The 17,785-nt window shown below is 42.3% G+C and overlaps 1 protein-coding gene across 1 annotated transcript in view; it reads right to left on the bottom strand.

Annotated features, from left to right (window-relative positions):
• itga8 (integrin, alpha 8) overlaps positions 1-17,785 on the bottom strand; it is a 40,995-nt gene that overhangs the window by 22,866 nt on the left and 344 nt on the right. The window contains exons 2-13 of the mRNA XM_085365716.1: positions 17,530-17,660; positions 14,696-14,796; positions 13,862-13,985; positions 12,065-12,126; positions 11,565-11,610; positions 9,600-9,725; positions 8,249-8,293; positions 6,873-6,916; positions 5,449-5,505; positions 5,255-5,307; positions 4,964-5,169; positions 1,448-1,645 (exon numbers count right to left, since the gene is read on the bottom strand). Coding sequence (XP_085221842.1) covers positions 1,448-1,645; positions 4,964-5,169; positions 5,255-5,307; positions 5,449-5,505; positions 6,873-6,916; positions 8,249-8,293; positions 9,600-9,725; positions 11,565-11,610; positions 12,065-12,126; positions 13,862-13,985; positions 14,696-14,796; positions 17,530-17,660 — 1,193 coding nt within the window. The remainder of the gene's footprint in view (positions 1-1,447; positions 1,646-4,963; positions 5,170-5,254; positions 5,308-5,448; positions 5,506-6,872; positions 6,917-8,248; positions 8,294-9,599; positions 9,726-11,564; positions 11,611-12,064; positions 12,127-13,861; positions 13,986-14,695; positions 14,797-17,529; positions 17,661-17,785) is intronic.

Here is a 17,785-nt window from a genome sequence, read left to right as displayed (position 1 = left end):
TAGTTCCACGCTGCTTGATCTGAAATCCAAAGACAAATATCTGAAATGATTCTTAAAGATAAAAATCCATAAAACTGGAGCACAGTCATCATCCATCTTCCTGTGGTCGACTAATGACATTTAATCACAATGAGAGCGCATGGCAGCTGTAGCAGGCCTCCCAGACGCCTTTGCAGTCCTCTCATAATGCTGATCAAACGTCTCAGGCTCCTTTGAACAGTGTGACTTTACTAGCCTGCCAACGACACACCGTGTGCGTGTGTGTGTGCCTCACTTCCGTCAGCAAGCTCTCTAATGACAGACGACACGAGCCCTGCACGTCTGTGTGCGCGCGTGTTTATACGTTTGTGTGTGTGTTGGCAGAAAGCTGTGCCACCCATGAGTTTCTTCTCTGCGTGCTCCTCCCAAAGGGCCTCCGCCAGTTTTAACCTGTAACTCCTGTGTGTGTATTTATTGTACACTGTTTTTAATTCTGATCTCTGATTTGCAGTGGGTCTGCGCAGGTCTAACTATGACCTGGAGCCTGGCCCGTGCTCAACATACACTCTGCTAGCTGCCAGTGAAACTGATCACAAGCCATGCATGTGAACTTGCGCGTTATTATTTCCCTTTGTATCCTGTTTGTGGAATGAAGAAATCTGTTATTGCAGCAGAATGAAAAGGGAAACCGCCAAAGAGGGAGTAGGAGGGGGCAAAGACAAAAGGTGAAACTAAACAAATTCTCATTTTCAGCCCAATCTGTGGAAGCTTTAAGCAAAATTAATGCTGAGAGCCGGATGGCTCCAAATTGGGGAGAAAATTAGGTAGTAAAAGCGTGGTTTTACAGACCTGCTTTGTTTCAAATCTTTTTCGTGGACTAGAAACTTGTGTGTTCTACAAAAACCTCCAAATGGCCCCGTCTCTGTGTGTTCCAGTTTAGTTTTGACATTATTTTCAGAAGACATAAGGTGAAGGTGTGTGGTATAGTAAGAAGGTGCCAAAAAAGGCTAGGGAGTTGCTGCATGTAAGTTGATTGAATGCTGCTTTGTCTGCTCACAGTTTTGAGGTTATACACAGAGGCTTGTAGGTCTGGCAGACTGAACATGAGGAGAATGTGTTATTGTGCTTCTTTTTTTTTCTCCCACTCTCATGTCTTCTCTCCTACTCGAGTACTGTAAATCTCTAAAGAATGGATGCGGCAGAAGTTCATGGCACAAATCCCTATACCCGCTTCTGATGACTTTACCAGAGAAAAGGAGGAAAGCAAAAATGGGGAGAACATGGAGATGGTAGTGGAGGGGTGCATGGGGGAACGGTGAAATGTGGAGGTTAAGAATGAAGAGGAGGAAGGCTGTAATGAGAGGAGCTGGAAGGAAAGTCGAGAAGCGAAAGAATGCGAGCCTGAGAGAGAATCTTGATTATAACGCGGGGAGCTGAGTAGAGACGGGCCGATTTGTTGAGTATTTACCAGGGTACTGATTGTTGTCCACATCTTGGCCTCCTCTCAGAGTGAATCCAAATCCAGGCAAACTGTCACTTGGGGCGTGGGCCGCCCTCAGCTCCTGGCTGAGCGTCATACCTTGTGTGGATATGTCTTTGTTGCCATTAAAGATCAATACTCTCCCTCCACGCTCCTCACCTCCGAACGGACAGCCCACTGCCACGTCTGAAGGATGACAACACACACACACACATATGCATGGTTTAGACATCAACAGGGTTAAAGTCCCTTTGAGACGGGAGCAAAGGAAATTATACAGGTACAAGGAAATGGAAAGAGGAAAGGAAAAGAGCTTGACCGTCATAAACTGAGCGATCATGGCAGCTAGGCCATTTACTTACGTCTTTTTTTGTTTGTTTTTCTACTTTTTTTTTACAAATTTATTTTTAATCTTGGCTCAGCTTTATCTATCCTTATCTCTATAAACACTGTTTATGTTATGCTCAGCATGGGAAATATTTGTTTAAATAGGAAATGGAACAAGGTACCAAGTCATGGAAACAGAGGAAAAGAATATTAACTCGTTTTCTTATCTGCTTAGGGTTATGGCAGGGATGGAGCCTATCTTAGCTGTCACTGGGTGAGAGGCCAGATGAAAACCGGAGCATAGCAGTTAACCTGGCTAAATGTAAACAAACCTGCCTCTCTAAATTGGAGTCATTACCACCGTATGCTTTAAACTTCTAAAACAGTGCATAAACAGCTTGTTGCATTTAGCGGTTAATGTCTTGGATGAAATATTGTACTCTAAGTGTAACGTGTAAAAAGTAGGTAGTTGTATTTTGTTACTCTGGAACATATTTTCTGATTTAACTCTCAAGAGGAAAGCAAATCAGCACATCGTTCACCAAAATATTAACCTTTCCTTTAGAAATATCTTCAGACATGTAGATATATACACTCAGCCAATCGCAATGCATTTAGGTGTAGACATGGTCAAGACAATTTGCTGAAGTTCAGACTGAGAGTGATCAGAATGGAGAATAAAGGTGATTTAAGTGACTCTGAACATAGTATGGATGTTAGCACTGGTTAGGATGGTTGGCTGAGTATTTCAGAAAGTGCTGATATACTGAGATTTTCCCACACTCTGACATAAACATGCCTTGTTTATGTCAGAGGTGAGAGGAGAGTTGCCAGGCTACTTCGCGCTGATAGGAAGGAAACAGCAATTCAAATGCCCACTCGTTACAACCAAGGTATGCACAAGAGCATTTCTGAATGCACAGCATTTTGAACCTTGAAGCATATGGGCTACAGCAGCAGAAGACCACACCAGGTGCCACTTCCATCAGCTAAGAACAGGAAACTAAGGCTACAGTTAGCACGTTCACCAACACCGGACAATAGAAGACTGGAACAACGTCGCCTGGTCTGACGAGTCTCGATTTCCACTACAAAAACTGCTGTAAACAACATGAAAGCATAGACATGAAAGCATCTTGCCAAATCTCAATATAACACCTTTGGGATGTGGTGAAATGGCAGATTTGCACCACGTACTTGACAAATCTGCAGCAACTATGTGATACAATTATGTCAATATGGACCAAAACCTCTGAGGAATGTTTTAAGCAGACTGTCGAATTTATGCCATGAAGATTTAAGGTAGATCTGAAGGCAAAAAGAACCAACTCGGTACTAGCAAGGTGTGACTAATGAAGTAAGTATCTGTAAAGGAAAGGGGGATCTAAATGCAAAGAAAGAGATATAAGCATTCGGATACAGTAAGCTCCTGTGCAGATGAAGTAGAAGCAGATTTGAGTTTATTGTTTTACCTCTAAATTTCTGTGTCACACCATCCTGTATTAAAGTACCCATTAGCACTGTAGCTGTCCAAGCACCTCGAGATATCCTGTTTGTCTCCGGACCCCCCCTCTCTCAGTCTAAACAACTAGTTCCACATGAAGCAGATTGTGGGGTAGAGACGATAAATGCAACCATGTGTGTGTGCAAGTGTATATATGAGCCTGTGTGAGAGTCTGTATGTCTATGTGTGGGTATGTGTACATAACTGAATAGCTGAGTTAAGAAATTTTTTTTAAAAAGTCTTCACATAATGTGAAAGTCACTCATGGGCATTGCTCAACAACATCTCAGAATGTGCAGCAAAAAGAAGAGCATCAAGAACACCCACTGAACACCCACTGTGATCACTGAGACCAAAACTACAGAACTGTTTCTCAGACAAAAACAGCCCGACACTTTGTGAAAAATACTGACAGCGTTGGCCGATAAAAATGAAAAACAAAAGAAACCACATGGAAAATGAAATTAGCTAAATTGCAATGTGTTGACAGTTGACAGCAAGTAAAGCCACGGAGATGAGACAAAATGGGTATGGTTCCACTTTTAAGAAGAATCTTGGAAATGGAGTGATGATCATGATGTGGAAGAGCTCATCGGAGAGAAAGAAACCGGTCTGTTTCTGATTATACACGGACACACGAGGGCACAGGTATGGTCCACGGTTTGGGTTTGACATTAGCAAAGAAAAGCCGCTGAAAGCCTTGATCACAGTCCCTCCTTTGAGATTCTACACTATAATACTGAATAATGAAATCGTGCACAGACGTGGATGTGCACTCAATAGATTAACTCTCAGTAAGTACTTTGTCTCCATGGCACTTCAGGAGGCAGATCTTAGGTCACATCAGTGCCCCTCAGAGACTGTTGCACGCTAACAGAGAGCAGATGTTATTTACATTTCTAGTCTGAAAAACCATCAGTATTGATCCAGTGGTTATTGATCTAATGGTTAATGACTGTAAAGGCGTGGTAGGCTCATTAACACATGCTCTCCATAAATAAATAAAGGACAATTCAGCGGGATTGATGTGATGGGAGGCTTAGATGCGCCTTCATTCATTCAATTTTTTTATAGCTGCAATCAACAAGCCTTAGTTTTGCAGAACATTTGGGCTCCAGGCTACATGGTGTGCATTTGTGTGTGTGTGGCTGTATTTGTACAATCAATATGGGGATAAAACAAAAACATCGAAGAGGAATGAACTCCGGGCTGCAGGACAAAAACTCCCAGATGATTTTTATCTCAGGGCACATCTGGTGAGCTAAAAATAACTCAGACACACATAGACACATGGCCTTTGGCGGATCGTCACAGGAAGACACCACTCACACGGACAACCTTTCATCACTACACTTCCTGATTGGCAGGAGAACTTTAGGTTTTCTCACACAGCAGCATCTGATAGCATTTCCTCAGCCAGTGACATAACCATGCAAACAGCACAGGAACAGAAAAAAAGATTTGTTCTTTTATCACGTTAACCTGAAAATATTGGCCCATAAAAGAAGGTTCATTCAGGTTTAGGAAAAATATAATCAAACAAATTTTCCCTTCTCCATATCTGTCCCCTTCTATAGCTCTACTTGTATCTTTTCATTTTTCTGATTAAGTTAATCCATGTCAATTTATCTTTTTTTCCCCTTTCTCCTTTACTTGGAAAGGCTCAGACCTACCATTGTATCCATCTTGGTTGACATCTCCTAGCGGTGCGATAGCTGTGCCGAAGCGTCCAAAAGTGTAGGTGCCGGTGAGAGCGACAGGTTCAGAAAAAGTGAGTGGAGCCAGCTGGAGGTACAGGTATACCCTGCCCACCTCCTTGGGTTTGCTCTCCGTCTCTCTTTCCATGAAAAGGGGTGCTCCAACCAGCACGTCATCTGTCCTGGGAGGGCAGGGTGAAGAATTAGTGATCATACATAGAATAGAAAGTGTAAGCATCTGGAGAGACCGAGATGTTTTCTACTTACTCATCTCCATTTAAGTCAGTTACAGCCACAGAGTAGCCAAAATAGGAGGCCATCTGATGGACAGACAAGGAAGGAAGGCTACAGCACTTTAACCAAACCCCGACAAAGCTGCATGACTTTCATCTAATACTAATTTCAAATACGCTGCTTCGTATATGTGATAGTCTGAGACTGTGATGTGTTGATGGCCCTACCTGTTCCCCTGTGAAGTTCTGGATGAACGTCATGTTGGTGGAGTTGATCATCGCCACCTAAAGCAAGCAGACATGACTAATAAGGCACCGAGCTTTGTCCCCCTAGTGTACGAGCAGTAAACACGGCGGAGCAGTCTGACAAACAGGCACATAAAGAATGTTGGAAAAAAGTCAGAAACCGCATAAAAAAACTGTTTTATTTAACCGAACACCCCCCCGCCCCCACCACCATCCTCTTTGTGCTTTTACCATTTTCCCCTCATCCCCCCCCCCCTTTTAACCCTGGTTGCAGGGAGAGATGGAGGAAAGGGGGGGAAGGCTGAGAATTCCTTCATAAGAACTGAAATAACAACCACATGGAGGGAGCCGGAGGCAACACATACACACACATGCACAGACACACACACACCCTCACATGTGGAGGATACAAGCTGACCCAATCACACATGTCTCAGAGACGTACTAAAGAGGGATAGACTTATGAACACAGACGGATGAGGACGTGTAAAAAGAAATATTAAATCAACAACTTGAGATTTCATTTTCCTTTGCTGTCAGTTGTCAAATATGTTGCAGAGAGATTCTGATCAGGACTGACAGCTACTCCACTGTCAGGTCTACCTGCATCACTCCATCTACTGCACCAATTACCAGCTACATCCTCCTACTCTGTGGCATCCAGTCTGTACACCAAGGGACAGTCTTGCAGCAACTACAACGTCGGGATGAGGAACACACTGTCACAGGTCGTGTGTTTGTGTATTTGTGTGTCAAAGAGGGCTAGCGGGGTTACGTGGGGCCACTGGCCTTCATATGCAGCAGAAGCTGTGTGTCATTACGGAGGATTGACACAGTGAGCCCCGGGGACAAGTTCCCATACAAGAAAAAGAGGCAAACTAAAGTTTACTGGCATACGCGCAAACATAAGTAGATTTCTGTGTCAGCAGACAAATTTCAAAGACTTCATGTTGCATGTTTGTGTCTGAGTGCAGGTTTTTCACACATCTTCACAATAAAAGTTTACATGCAGATGGAATACAGATGCAAGACAAATTAAAGGAAACATCTGCATGAAATGTCTTATTAGGCTACCGAGCCGCCAATTATATCTAAGATATCTGTCGACAAGTCACTGGCACTCAACTGAATGAACATCACTCTTCTCGAAGATATTTCTTTGAAAAGTGTTTGGTCATGGTGGAGTAAAGCGTCAAAAATCCCACATATGCAATAAGTTGATTCAAGATCTGGTGACTGTGAAGGCTACAGCATATGATATTTCTTCTTATTCAAATATTTAACATACTTTAAATAAGCATCTATATTTGCTGGACTTCCCACTGTTTCATTTTTCTTTTGTCTCTCAGTTGGTTGTTTCTAAATGAAACTGCGATCTTCTAACTGGCTTGTCCGTCCATACTCACATATCCAAAGTTCTGCGCTCCTCTTGGGACTCCAGCTAACAGCTCTGGAAAACATAAAAATAAAGCAAAGAGTCAAATTGGTGCGAGAAAGATGCACAGCGGAAAAGACAGTGGGGGAAAAAGTGACAGAGGTTTGTCTCAAAAGCCTGAAACCCCCACCGACCTCACAGCCAAGTGTCGCAGAGAACAAAGTAAGTGATTGGATGCTCGGGCTCTGCGTGTGTATTGATTGATGAGTGCAGTGTTGTGAACTTAAAGTGACGATCTGAGGGTCCCACCCAGAGCGAGAAGACAGAGTCCCCACTTCCTGCCTTCTGGCTCTACTCAACAGGCTGAACCGCGGGCCTATTAACCAGTAATTCTCAGCTTCATCTTCACTCAGAGCTCCCAGTTACAACCAGTTCTCCAGTCTGAAGAGGGTTTAGGGAACAAGACCACAACAAACTTTGCACCACAACACAGTGCATCAGCAGGCATGTGTAACCTCTTTAGGCTCTCTTTAAGACTCTCTGACATGTGTTGCGCTTTAGGCGGTTCAGGGCCTTTGCAGGGTTGGTATGGGGGTATGTAAACACAAGGTTGTCCCGTAAAAATCCCACTAAATGCTGATTAGCAAAGCGACACTGGGGAGGGGGGGTGTATAAAGCTAACGTGAAACCGTGTGGTGACGCTGTTTAAAGAGGAAGTAAAAAAAATTGGTTTAAAAAGTGATGTGGTGACACTGTGGCTGGAAACATTTTGTTTTCTTTTAGTTTTGGTTGAAATTGTCCCGTTTGAAACACACACAAAGTTATGGCATCAAAAAGAACTTTAGCAGCACCTAAAGAGAAGCCACGATTATATACCAGAGTGTATCTACGCGGTACAATACTTAAAAAATGAAAGGATTTGTACATTTCTAGTACTCATAACTTCTATGAATTTATTCTGGCTCTAAAAAGCACACATTTGAAAAGCTGAAGATAAATTCAAAGGCACTTTTCCCCACCTGCAAATCCTTTATAAAACACAAATATGTGCATGCCTGAGCGCTTTTTCACCTAATATTTCAAATCCAGACGTGATTCTGGACCCACTCTAGACATGAAGAGGTTTGCAGAGTCTGCCAATAATCATTCTAATCACTCCAAATGGAGGACAGGAAAGCCCTTTATCAGTAGTCCTTGAAGTCCTGTCCACTCAGGGTCATGACCCAGACGTACAGAGACAGTTTTAATTACTGCCGCTAAGTTCAGACAAAGGCAAAGTCACACAGCTGTCCACTCTCTATCGCTCAGAGAAAGCGCAAACATGCAACGTTTTAGACGGCGCTGCAGGAGAGACTGCCGATGTTCTCAGGAGGTTCCTCGAATCTAATGAATTCTTGCATTTCTCACCTTGTTCTGAGTCTCCCGTAAACTCTCCCACTGCCACAGAGTAACCTACGGAGAAATCAGTTGCACATGTGGTTATAATTCAATTGCAGTTGTCTAATATTATCAATTGTGTTATGATTTGTTCATAAAGTTGGGTCCATAAGTATTCCGACATTTCCAGAGGCTCAAATGTAACAGGGAAAATGAACTAATTTAAAACATGAAGGTTTTTTAATACTTCAATGAAAATCGTTTGCAGTCAATGACTGCCTGAAGTACAGAATGAACCACACACTCTGTAGGGTTGAGATTATGTGACTGACTTGGCCACTGAAGAATATCCCATTTCTCTGCCATGACAAACTCCTGGGTCACTTTTGCACATTTTAGTATCCTCATCCAATCAGTTTCGCTGGATTTGTCTCAGAGCAGAGAGCACAGCCCCCACACCTCACATTTTATAATGATACTTCTATCAGTGGTTATATCAATGAGCAATAGTGACCCACTTCCACTGGCAGCCATACATGCCCATAACATAGTATTGCCTCCACTATGTTTCACGGGTGATGTGGTAGGATTCTGATCATGAGCTGTTTCTCTCCTTCGTCTTGCTTTGAAAATGTTCAGCGTCTTTTAAATGTCATCTGACAGTCAAATCGGATCTTCTTGTCCTTGAGTGTAAAGAGTGGTTTGCACTATGTTGCAAAGCCTCTTGACTTTCCATCATGAAAGTCTTTTTTATTGCAAAGTATCAGAAATACACAATGTTTTTGCTTTAGTGATGTGTTTGAAGGGCTTTTTCTTAACCAAACAAAGAATCCTGCAGTATGTTTACCTCTGCGGTCATTCAAGCCTCAAGGTGTTGCTGAGCTGACCAGTGCACTCCTTTTTAAGAATGTACCAGACTGTGGATTTGGCCACTCTCTTAGGGCGTTTGCTATCTGTTTGATAGGTTTATTTTCCTTTTTAGACGAATGATGGCCTCCTTTACTTGTATCTCTTTGGACCTCATATTAAGAGTTTCATTGAAAAGATAAAAAAGAAAGCTTAACAATTTGCGTTTAATTTCTGTTTAACTTAAAATGATGTGAGAACAACCTCACCTGCTTGTCAGTCAGCTGTCCAGCTACATTTGAGCCTCTGCAAATGGGGGACTGTGTATAAAAATGGCCGTAACTCTTAAAGAATGAATAGTAAACTTTTGTTAAACCCCTGGAATTAAAGCTGAAACTCTAAACTTTAATTAAATCTTGATTGTTTGATTTAAAAATCCACTTTGGTGGTGTACAGAGGCAACAATTACAAAAACTGTCTAAATAATTATAGACCTGAATGTAAGTTTGGGTGTGTGTTTGTTAATGCATGTTACCAAGGTAGCTGTCGTCGTGTGTGTCTTCAGCAGCTCTTGTGTGTTTCTCTCCTGAAACCTGTCTCAGCACTGCCTTTAACGAATAGCCATTCAGTATCTCGGCTATCCCTGCTGTCATCACCTGACCTGCAAACACACACACACACACACGGATGGAGAAAAACAATCAATCTGAAAGCCACATCTGTTTATAGGCAGCGGTTTAAGCTCAGACTCCGTGTAGGGAGCCCTGATGTCCACTGTTGCAGATAACTGCTGGAGCTGGACGGCTCGCTCCACATGAAAGACACAGACAGCGCACAATCCTCTCAGAGGCAGAAACACTTACACATCTTAGTTCTTGCAGAACAAAAAGCTGATACGTTTGGCCAATACGCCTTTAAAAACTCCCAAGAAGAATGCTGCCCTCTCCATCACAAGGTTTCTGAATTATAGGTGTGCGCACACAAACAACACCCTTCCTCTGCTGTAGAACAAGAGGTCAGACAAACAAATGATTTTATCTCTGGCCGCCTTCAGCCTTCCATAAATCCTCCTTAATGTGTGTGTACTGATGGGGAGGGAAATGTGCCCTCTTAACCCTCCCCTCAGCTCCTCTCACAGCCCTTCATCCTCCCTCTCCTTCACACACTGTGCCGGCTTTATCTCATATCACCGTGTCGACTCATTATTAAACTACAACCTGATTGAGGAGATAAACTGTTAACAGAGATGCATAAATCAGTGCTGCTAATTTCGAGTTATTTTTCACTCAGCGATAACAAGGCTTTATGTGAGTTTGTTGGAGGATGAATCAAGCTGAAGGCTGAAGATAATTGTTGTATATTAGAGGCCATAAAATCCAGGCTGAGTGCTTTTATAAACATTTGGAGGAAGTGTTTTAACTGGAGGCAGGCTGCCGTGCCAGTGCTGAGGGCACGGCGAGAGAGAGAGAGCAGTCCATTAGGGTGTGTATGATGTCTGTCTAGTGCAGTCCTTTATGCCACAGCATTCATTATTTAACAATAAGTAATCATTGTATCTCTGAATAAAAAAATGAATCTATTTCCTTTCTCTCTTTTTTGAAAAACACATTATGTCTTACGTTATTCTTTTTTTTTAAGCTGCTGATGTGCCTCAGAGGTCAAAGATCATTAGGTTACAAAGAAAGCAAAGAGAAATGAGTTTGTTCAAGTGATGAATAATTGTGTCCTTTCTCCTTGCAAGCAGCTGCACAATGTTGGATAACACACACACACACGCGCTGTAACACCTGGAGCAGGGGGAGTACCGCTACACTTCCCCAGCTTAACTATGACACACTCAAGCTGTGTCTACACCTATTAAGACACTTCATCCCTCTGCTTAGACTACCCATGCATATCCAGCAATCTGACTGACCTCAGCTCTGACTTTATCAAGGAGATAAATCGTTCTGCTTCTTTGCTCTGTGTCTGACTCTCATCAACATACTCCATCACTTCTCTCTCTGTCATCTCCATCGCCGGGCTCTATCACTCAGGCCGTCCTGTCTGCTCTCTCTCTCTGCCACCCCTTTCCTTTGTCCTTCTCAACCCTGCTGCCTCGGCTTGAGGTTCTTCCTCTCCCCTCAGAGCTCCCCAAGCTCCTCTGAGGAGCAGAGGGGCAGGTCCTCCACTCCATTACCCCCTGATCAGCTCATTACAGAGCCCAAACACCAACTTCCTGTTACACCGTTTCAGACAGAGCGACGCATTAAGTAAAAAAAAAAAAAGGAGGAAAGGAAAAGCGAATATAAAAGGGTTGCAGAGAAAGGGACGCATTTTTTTTCCACCTTCGCTTAGGTAAGATTTGGAAAGTGTGTCCAGTGTGCATATGTGTGTAGGTGGGCTGTCCCGACTGCTAAACTCATCTCCATTCTTTTCTCTGATTTGAACACTGTCCCACTGATGAAATCACTGCAAGAGAGAGAGCAAACAAAGGTTTACACACTGCTGTTTCAGTTACCTTGCCAGTAAAAGCTTCCAGGTCCTCCTACCACCAGCTTTCCTTCCTGGAATAAATACAATTAAGTAGGCTTAGTCATATTGGAGGAATTGTTATTAAATAAATTGTGCAAGTGTGACTAGAGGTTTATAAAATGTGTATAGCTGTGTGAATGTGCCCATATGATTCCCGCTGCCTTCTGACATCTTGAAGAGAATGACAGCTTCCTGTACGTAAGGAGGGTAAGGCCGGACCATGAGTGAAAGGTCAAGGTTCATACTGACTATACAGTGAAAGAATGCGTGTGTATATGTTAGTGTGTTTATGTGTGCCTGGTCTATTGTGTTACGAGGCGATGGGTCACATCGGGCGTGGAGGCTTCTCTAGGGACAAATGCTCTCTGATCTTCCCATTGCCCATAAATTTTGATGGGAGTCTTCTCTGCGTGAACTCTGAGAAGCGACAAATTGTGTGCAGGAGGTTTTTGGGTAATAAAGGGTAACTGCCGCTCCAGTCTATACCTTGGTGAAATCCACACTGAAACCAGCCTGGCAGAATCCCTGTCCCTCTGGGTCTGGATCATCTGCAAGCAACATGAACACACATGCAAAAACTGAAACAACAGAAGCGCTCAAAGGAATATCTTACTTATTTTAGGGCAGTACTTTTGGCTTGCACATAGAAACTACCTGAGATTGAAGAGAGAGCGAGAGGGCAATTAGGTCTCACCCACACAGGAGGGAAGAACAGTTCATGGTTCTCCACTGACTTTCTTAAGCACAAAGGGGCCTCGTCATCAAGTTTGCAAGAAAAATACTGATAAATGCATGTGGAGTGGGACGCACGCAGACCTACACACAGTGCAGCTCTAGTAGGAGTGTTTTTTGGGTTTTTTGAACAAACCGCATTTTACCGTCTCATTGGGAATAATGCAGGGCACAAGTCTTCACAGGGATTAAGTAGAATTAAAAAAGAGGGAATTTGTGATTCTGCTGTATTAATGTTGAATGGTCTGACAAAATTCCAACAATGCAACAATTAATTGGTACTTTTTTTTGTCTTGAGACAATTTCCTGGTATTCAACTGTGCCAAAATCATAGCTTCTAATAGATGAAACCATGTAACTACAACCTACTGTCAAAATAAATATTTAGATAATTAAGATAATCAAGCACTTACGGCATACATAAAAATGTAAAACCACTGATGTGTGTGTTTCTGTTTAAATTACTTCATCTAACAGCGCATGAACACACAAAACATGTGCCAATCATAAATTGTTCTCCATCTCAGTGGCCCCCTGGAGTGACCTTTAATGATGCGGAACTACACAAGCGCACTTATAAACAATGTGTTACAGCCTAACACATTGTTTATAAGTGCGCTTGAATGGTTGCACATACATGTTAAGATAAAGAAAACTAAAAAGAAAAAGCTTAGAAACACGACGCAGAAATACTTCCCCTGTAAAACAGGGCACAGTCGTTCCCTCCTCAGGAAGAGCTGAGTTTACGGCTTTGAACCAACGACCAGAGGGAGCACAAGTATGAATGTCTGTGTATGTGTGGACAACAAAGGCTAGGTTTTCTCTGCTGTTTATGATGTGCCACCTGATAGCCTTCATTTCTCCTTATCAAATTTTAATGCCGGCTCATATCGCTGCACAGGGGGAGAGAGATCACAGGAAGGAAGTGAGAATGAAAAAAAGAAAATCCCATAAATTCCATTTACAGAACTGATGACAGAAAGAAGAGGGCCACAGAGAGAGTCTGATAAACTGTTAGTGACGGATATATTTTCAGGTTACTGTGGCAACTTGTAAAACATCAGAGAAAGTGATTTATTCTGGAAGCACAATTCCATACCTTCCCTACCCGGACCTCGCCACGCACACGGTTTTTGTTTTGTTCGTCTGGGTTTTCAGATATCTTTGTAATCCTGACTGTGATGGTCACGGGAGAGAAACTGAGGATTATTCTTGCTCTGAGCAGCTCATTTTATATACGTGCTGGAAATCTCAGGCATATATCTCAAAACCAAAACTAAACCAAATGCTATCTGTAGGTGCAACAACATCACAGATGATGAATGCAAGTTTTTATGAAATTTTAGTGAACATCAGCTTTTTCCTGTCCACTAAAATGAAAAATATGCACTTTGTATACGTCATGTGATATCGTGGTGTCTTACTGGTCGACGCGACGTGGTTAATTTTCTGTTTATCCTGATAGCAGAGGCAGAAAACAAAGGGAGGAGAGGATGAAAGGAACAACAGGTTGATGGAAACATTTCCAGACAGGGCTGCAGAGTGACTCACTGGTCCTGCATGGCGAGTACTCTGCGTAGGCGCTGAAGTTCTGGACGGCTACATAACAGGTCCCGACTGGGTCTTTCTCCCCACTCATCTTCACTGTCCGCCAGTGGTACAGAGGAGCGCATGCCTGCCCAATGAAAAAAACCCCACTTTGATTCCGGTTTTAAAAACAAATGACGGCCATAGTTAGTTTTGTTTATTATCCATTTGGAAGTTCCCTTTCTGTCAGTGCAACTGCCAGATAAATACAACCACAACAGAAAGGACATTACAGTTACAGGAAATACATTTAAGAACAAAGTGCTCTGCAGCAGCGTCGCAACAATACACAAAAAACCAAAAACTGTGTGACACTGCGCGAGTGCCAAACTCCTCAAATCACCTGGATTTGTTTAACAGTTATGTTGGAAGGTATGATGGAGAAATTGGCCACAGGAAGTCTGCAAAGGCGGTGTCTTGTACTCCCACCCTGATGGTGACAATTTCTTTTCACCAGACAGAGTGTGATATATTTCTGAGGAATGCTTGCTCTTACGCCATTACATGGAACTTTGTCATTTCCATTTATGAAAAAATCTTGCAGCTTTTGCATGAAATTGTAGTGCCCTTGTACCTGAATCCCCTGACACCAGTTAATCACCCTAGATATTCTTATTAACTTACGACTTATTATAATATGGTCACCATGAAGAGCTACTTGCTGGTGCGCCTTCCCTCTTGATCTGAAATCAGTTAAGATTTCATCAGTTTTCTTTAGAAAAGAGGGGAATGTAGGGGGAAAATCTGTGTGGGATAAGTTAAACGATTCAGATAATATCTGACTTTATTTCCACTCACCACCACTTCGCCTCTGTGTGCTCTGACCGATGCTCCAAACCACTGGTGCGACTTAAACTCCAGAGGCTCTCTGGTACCATTTACCTTAATCATTCTGTTATCTGGAGAGAGAAAAAAAATAAAGACATAAAGGGTATCGTAAGAGTACAGAAAAGATATAATGTATAATGGATGGCAGTAAAAGCGATATTGAGATATTGACCATTGAGGCTGCCTGTAGCTCTGCTTGTGAGCACAGAAAACATTTGCCCTAGATACAATAAAGAACAAACAGCAACATCATAAACAGACCAATAACACACATCAGAACAACATCTGTCCCCCACAAACAGACATTTGTCGAACTACAGAGACTTCGTTTTTAAGTTAAAGCTCATAAAAAATAACAAGACTTAAGAGACTCATTCTGACCCTACACAGATACATAGCGCCCCCACCCCCTCCCCACAAAGCGCACATGGACATGGTTCCCCATTGAGATTACAATTATGTGTCGACTTGGCGTTTAGTGTGTGTACATGTTTGTTTTCGCTCTGTTGTAGGTAGTTTTCAGTGTTAATAAAGTCCAACCATGCAGTGCAGACCTCTCTTCATTAAACACCTTCTTTTAGCAAGCACACACTAAAATTACAGACAACCAGATGTACAGTACAAGTTTGCCAGCTAAAGTCAAGATTGATTTTAGATTATATATAATGTAGATTATATATAATGTAGATTATATATATATATATATATATATGAGAGTGTGTGTGTGTGTGTGTGTGTGTGTGTGTGTGTGTGTGTGTGTGTATTTTTAAAAAGGATTGTAATCATTAACATTGCAGTGTTGGCAATACAGGTTCAATTATGTATCAGTGCCACTTTTATTCCCAAAGCCTGAGTAATAGTGGATGAGGGTATTGAATGATTAACTTCACAGCATAAAACCACGATCGGGTTATGCGAGGTGTTGCTTTCAGATGTGCATGTATTTTGTGCGATTGTGAACATTAGCTACATCTCTTCTTGGAAAAGGAAAATAGAATTTCAAAAATATTCATCATTTTTAAGTGTTTCTAAATGAAAACATCATTTTTCTGGTAAACTGAGTAGCAATGCATCAGCAGAGCAGACGTGAAGCAGTGGAGTATTCAGCTTTACTTTCCAGACTTCTTAACTCACACGGACATCCAATCGATCATTAATCTGTGATAGCATATCATCCCCTCTCCTGTTCACTTCACTTCACTGGCATGACTTGACACATCTGCATAATGTCACTGAAACCATGCACACGCATAATCAGACGCACGTGAAGTTGATATATGGACATTAACCAGTCAAGTGCACACAGATGCTCAGCACTCTGCTCCGGATACTTTGTACAGTGTGCATCAGTGTGTGTATGCATGTGCCTCCTACCTAGTCTGGTTTATACCTGTAAGAATGGGTCTGCTGTAACTCTAGAAATATCCACAGTGGCCACGGTCATCAATCAACTTGTGCATAACCCCCCATTGTAGTGGAAAGATGCACACATGACTTCACACACAAATTTGTTCCACTAAGTTTATGCCTCTGTCCCTCAAACCTGAAATTAACCCCCAAAACACTTCAAATTAAAACTAAACCCCCCTCGGTGAAAAATAACTGTAATTAACTTTAGAGAAAACAAAACATCTCAGTCTTTATCTTCATGGAGCCTTGCTGTAGTTCAGGCAGAACACTGAAGCAGTGCTTTTATCAGCTGATCAGCTATCAGCAGTTGCATTTCCGCATCAGCTGCTTGTTGATAAATTATCCAGTCATAGTCACACTGTGGTATAATAATATGACAGATATACGATCTCTGCAGCAGTATGGCTTCCAACTGCAGCTTCATCTTCAAAGGTTTTTTCTTATGGATTGAAGGTTTTTATGTTAATTCAGTTACAATCTGCTGTTTATATATGTACATCTTTCTCTGGATCCTGTTGGATATGTTAGATCTGCCCATAACACTACAAGAGAGTAGAGTTACTCCTATCACTGCACTGATAAGCCAGTTGCTTCACCACTTCACTTTTTGTGGTCATCACAAAGATGTTAGAAGTCCTTGTAATAGGTGAGAGAGAGAGAGAGAGAGAGAGAGAGAGAGAGAGAGAGAGAGAGAGAGAGAGAAGGACAGACTGATGGAGGGGAGGGAAAGGAGACGGTTACATTTTCAAGATCTAATAAAAAGCAGACCTCGCCCAATCCCCCTTTCTTCCGAAGGGAAACTAAATTCCCATGTGCATTCAGTTTACCCCCTCCTCTCTCTCTCCCTCTTTCTCTCTCTCTCACACACACACATGCCAACTCAGATAGAGAAGCGTGTGTCAGAAACATTAGACCCACCAACAAAAGTTGATTGGACACCACTGTTGATAATATACTGGATACCATAATCAACATGATGAAGAAATCCACCAGCAAACCTGCCATACTTTTTTTTCCTTTTTTTTATTGTTACAGGAAGCTGATGAGACCCACATGTCTCATCTCTCTCTCTTTTCATCCAATAACACTTGCGCCAACTTAAACAGACACACACAGGTCATAAAACAGTGGTTTCAATTCCAGTAACATCTGGGGCCACCTATGATTCTAAAAGGAATTATTACAAGTGAAATAAATGATGGTTCAATTTCATCTCTGGTATTAAATAAAACACTTATATGAGAACTCATGAAACAATGACTGTGACAGGTTCACGGTTTGTCCAGCTCAAACGGGTAATCCTTTCTATTTACTGCAAAGAAACCAGCAGTCTACCTCATGTTTATTCAGGTCAGTGAGAAAGACAGAGAGAAAACAGGCTTCAGGTAACTCACTGGAGTTGTCAAAGGGTATCTGTCTGCAGCTCTCAGGCAGCCCAGGCCAGGGGCAGTAATAAACGGCTCCAGCCTCTACGATGCCGGGCTGGGAGGTGTTGGCTTTGGGAGCCCCAACCAGCACACTGATCCTAATAGGCAAAAGAAAAACCAAGACATATGCAAGACAATGTACTCTTCAAACAATGCATAAACTCTCATACATGGCAGGTCCTTTTACTCTGTTTTCCTTAATCTGTCAGAGGTAAGACAGATA

The sequence above is a fragment of the Diplotaxodon limnothrissa genome, linkage group LG11, assembly GCF_057381915.1.
Source record: "Diplotaxodon limnothrissa isolate DT_005_m linkage group LG11, D_limnothrissa_male_GT1.1, whole genome shotgun sequence".
NCBI classification, from domain to species: domain Eukaryota; kingdom Metazoa; phylum Chordata; class Actinopteri; order Cichliformes; family Cichlidae; genus Diplotaxodon; species Diplotaxodon limnothrissa.
Note: the sequence above shows the minus strand (reverse complement) of the source record. Positions and strands in the feature narration are given on the sequence as shown.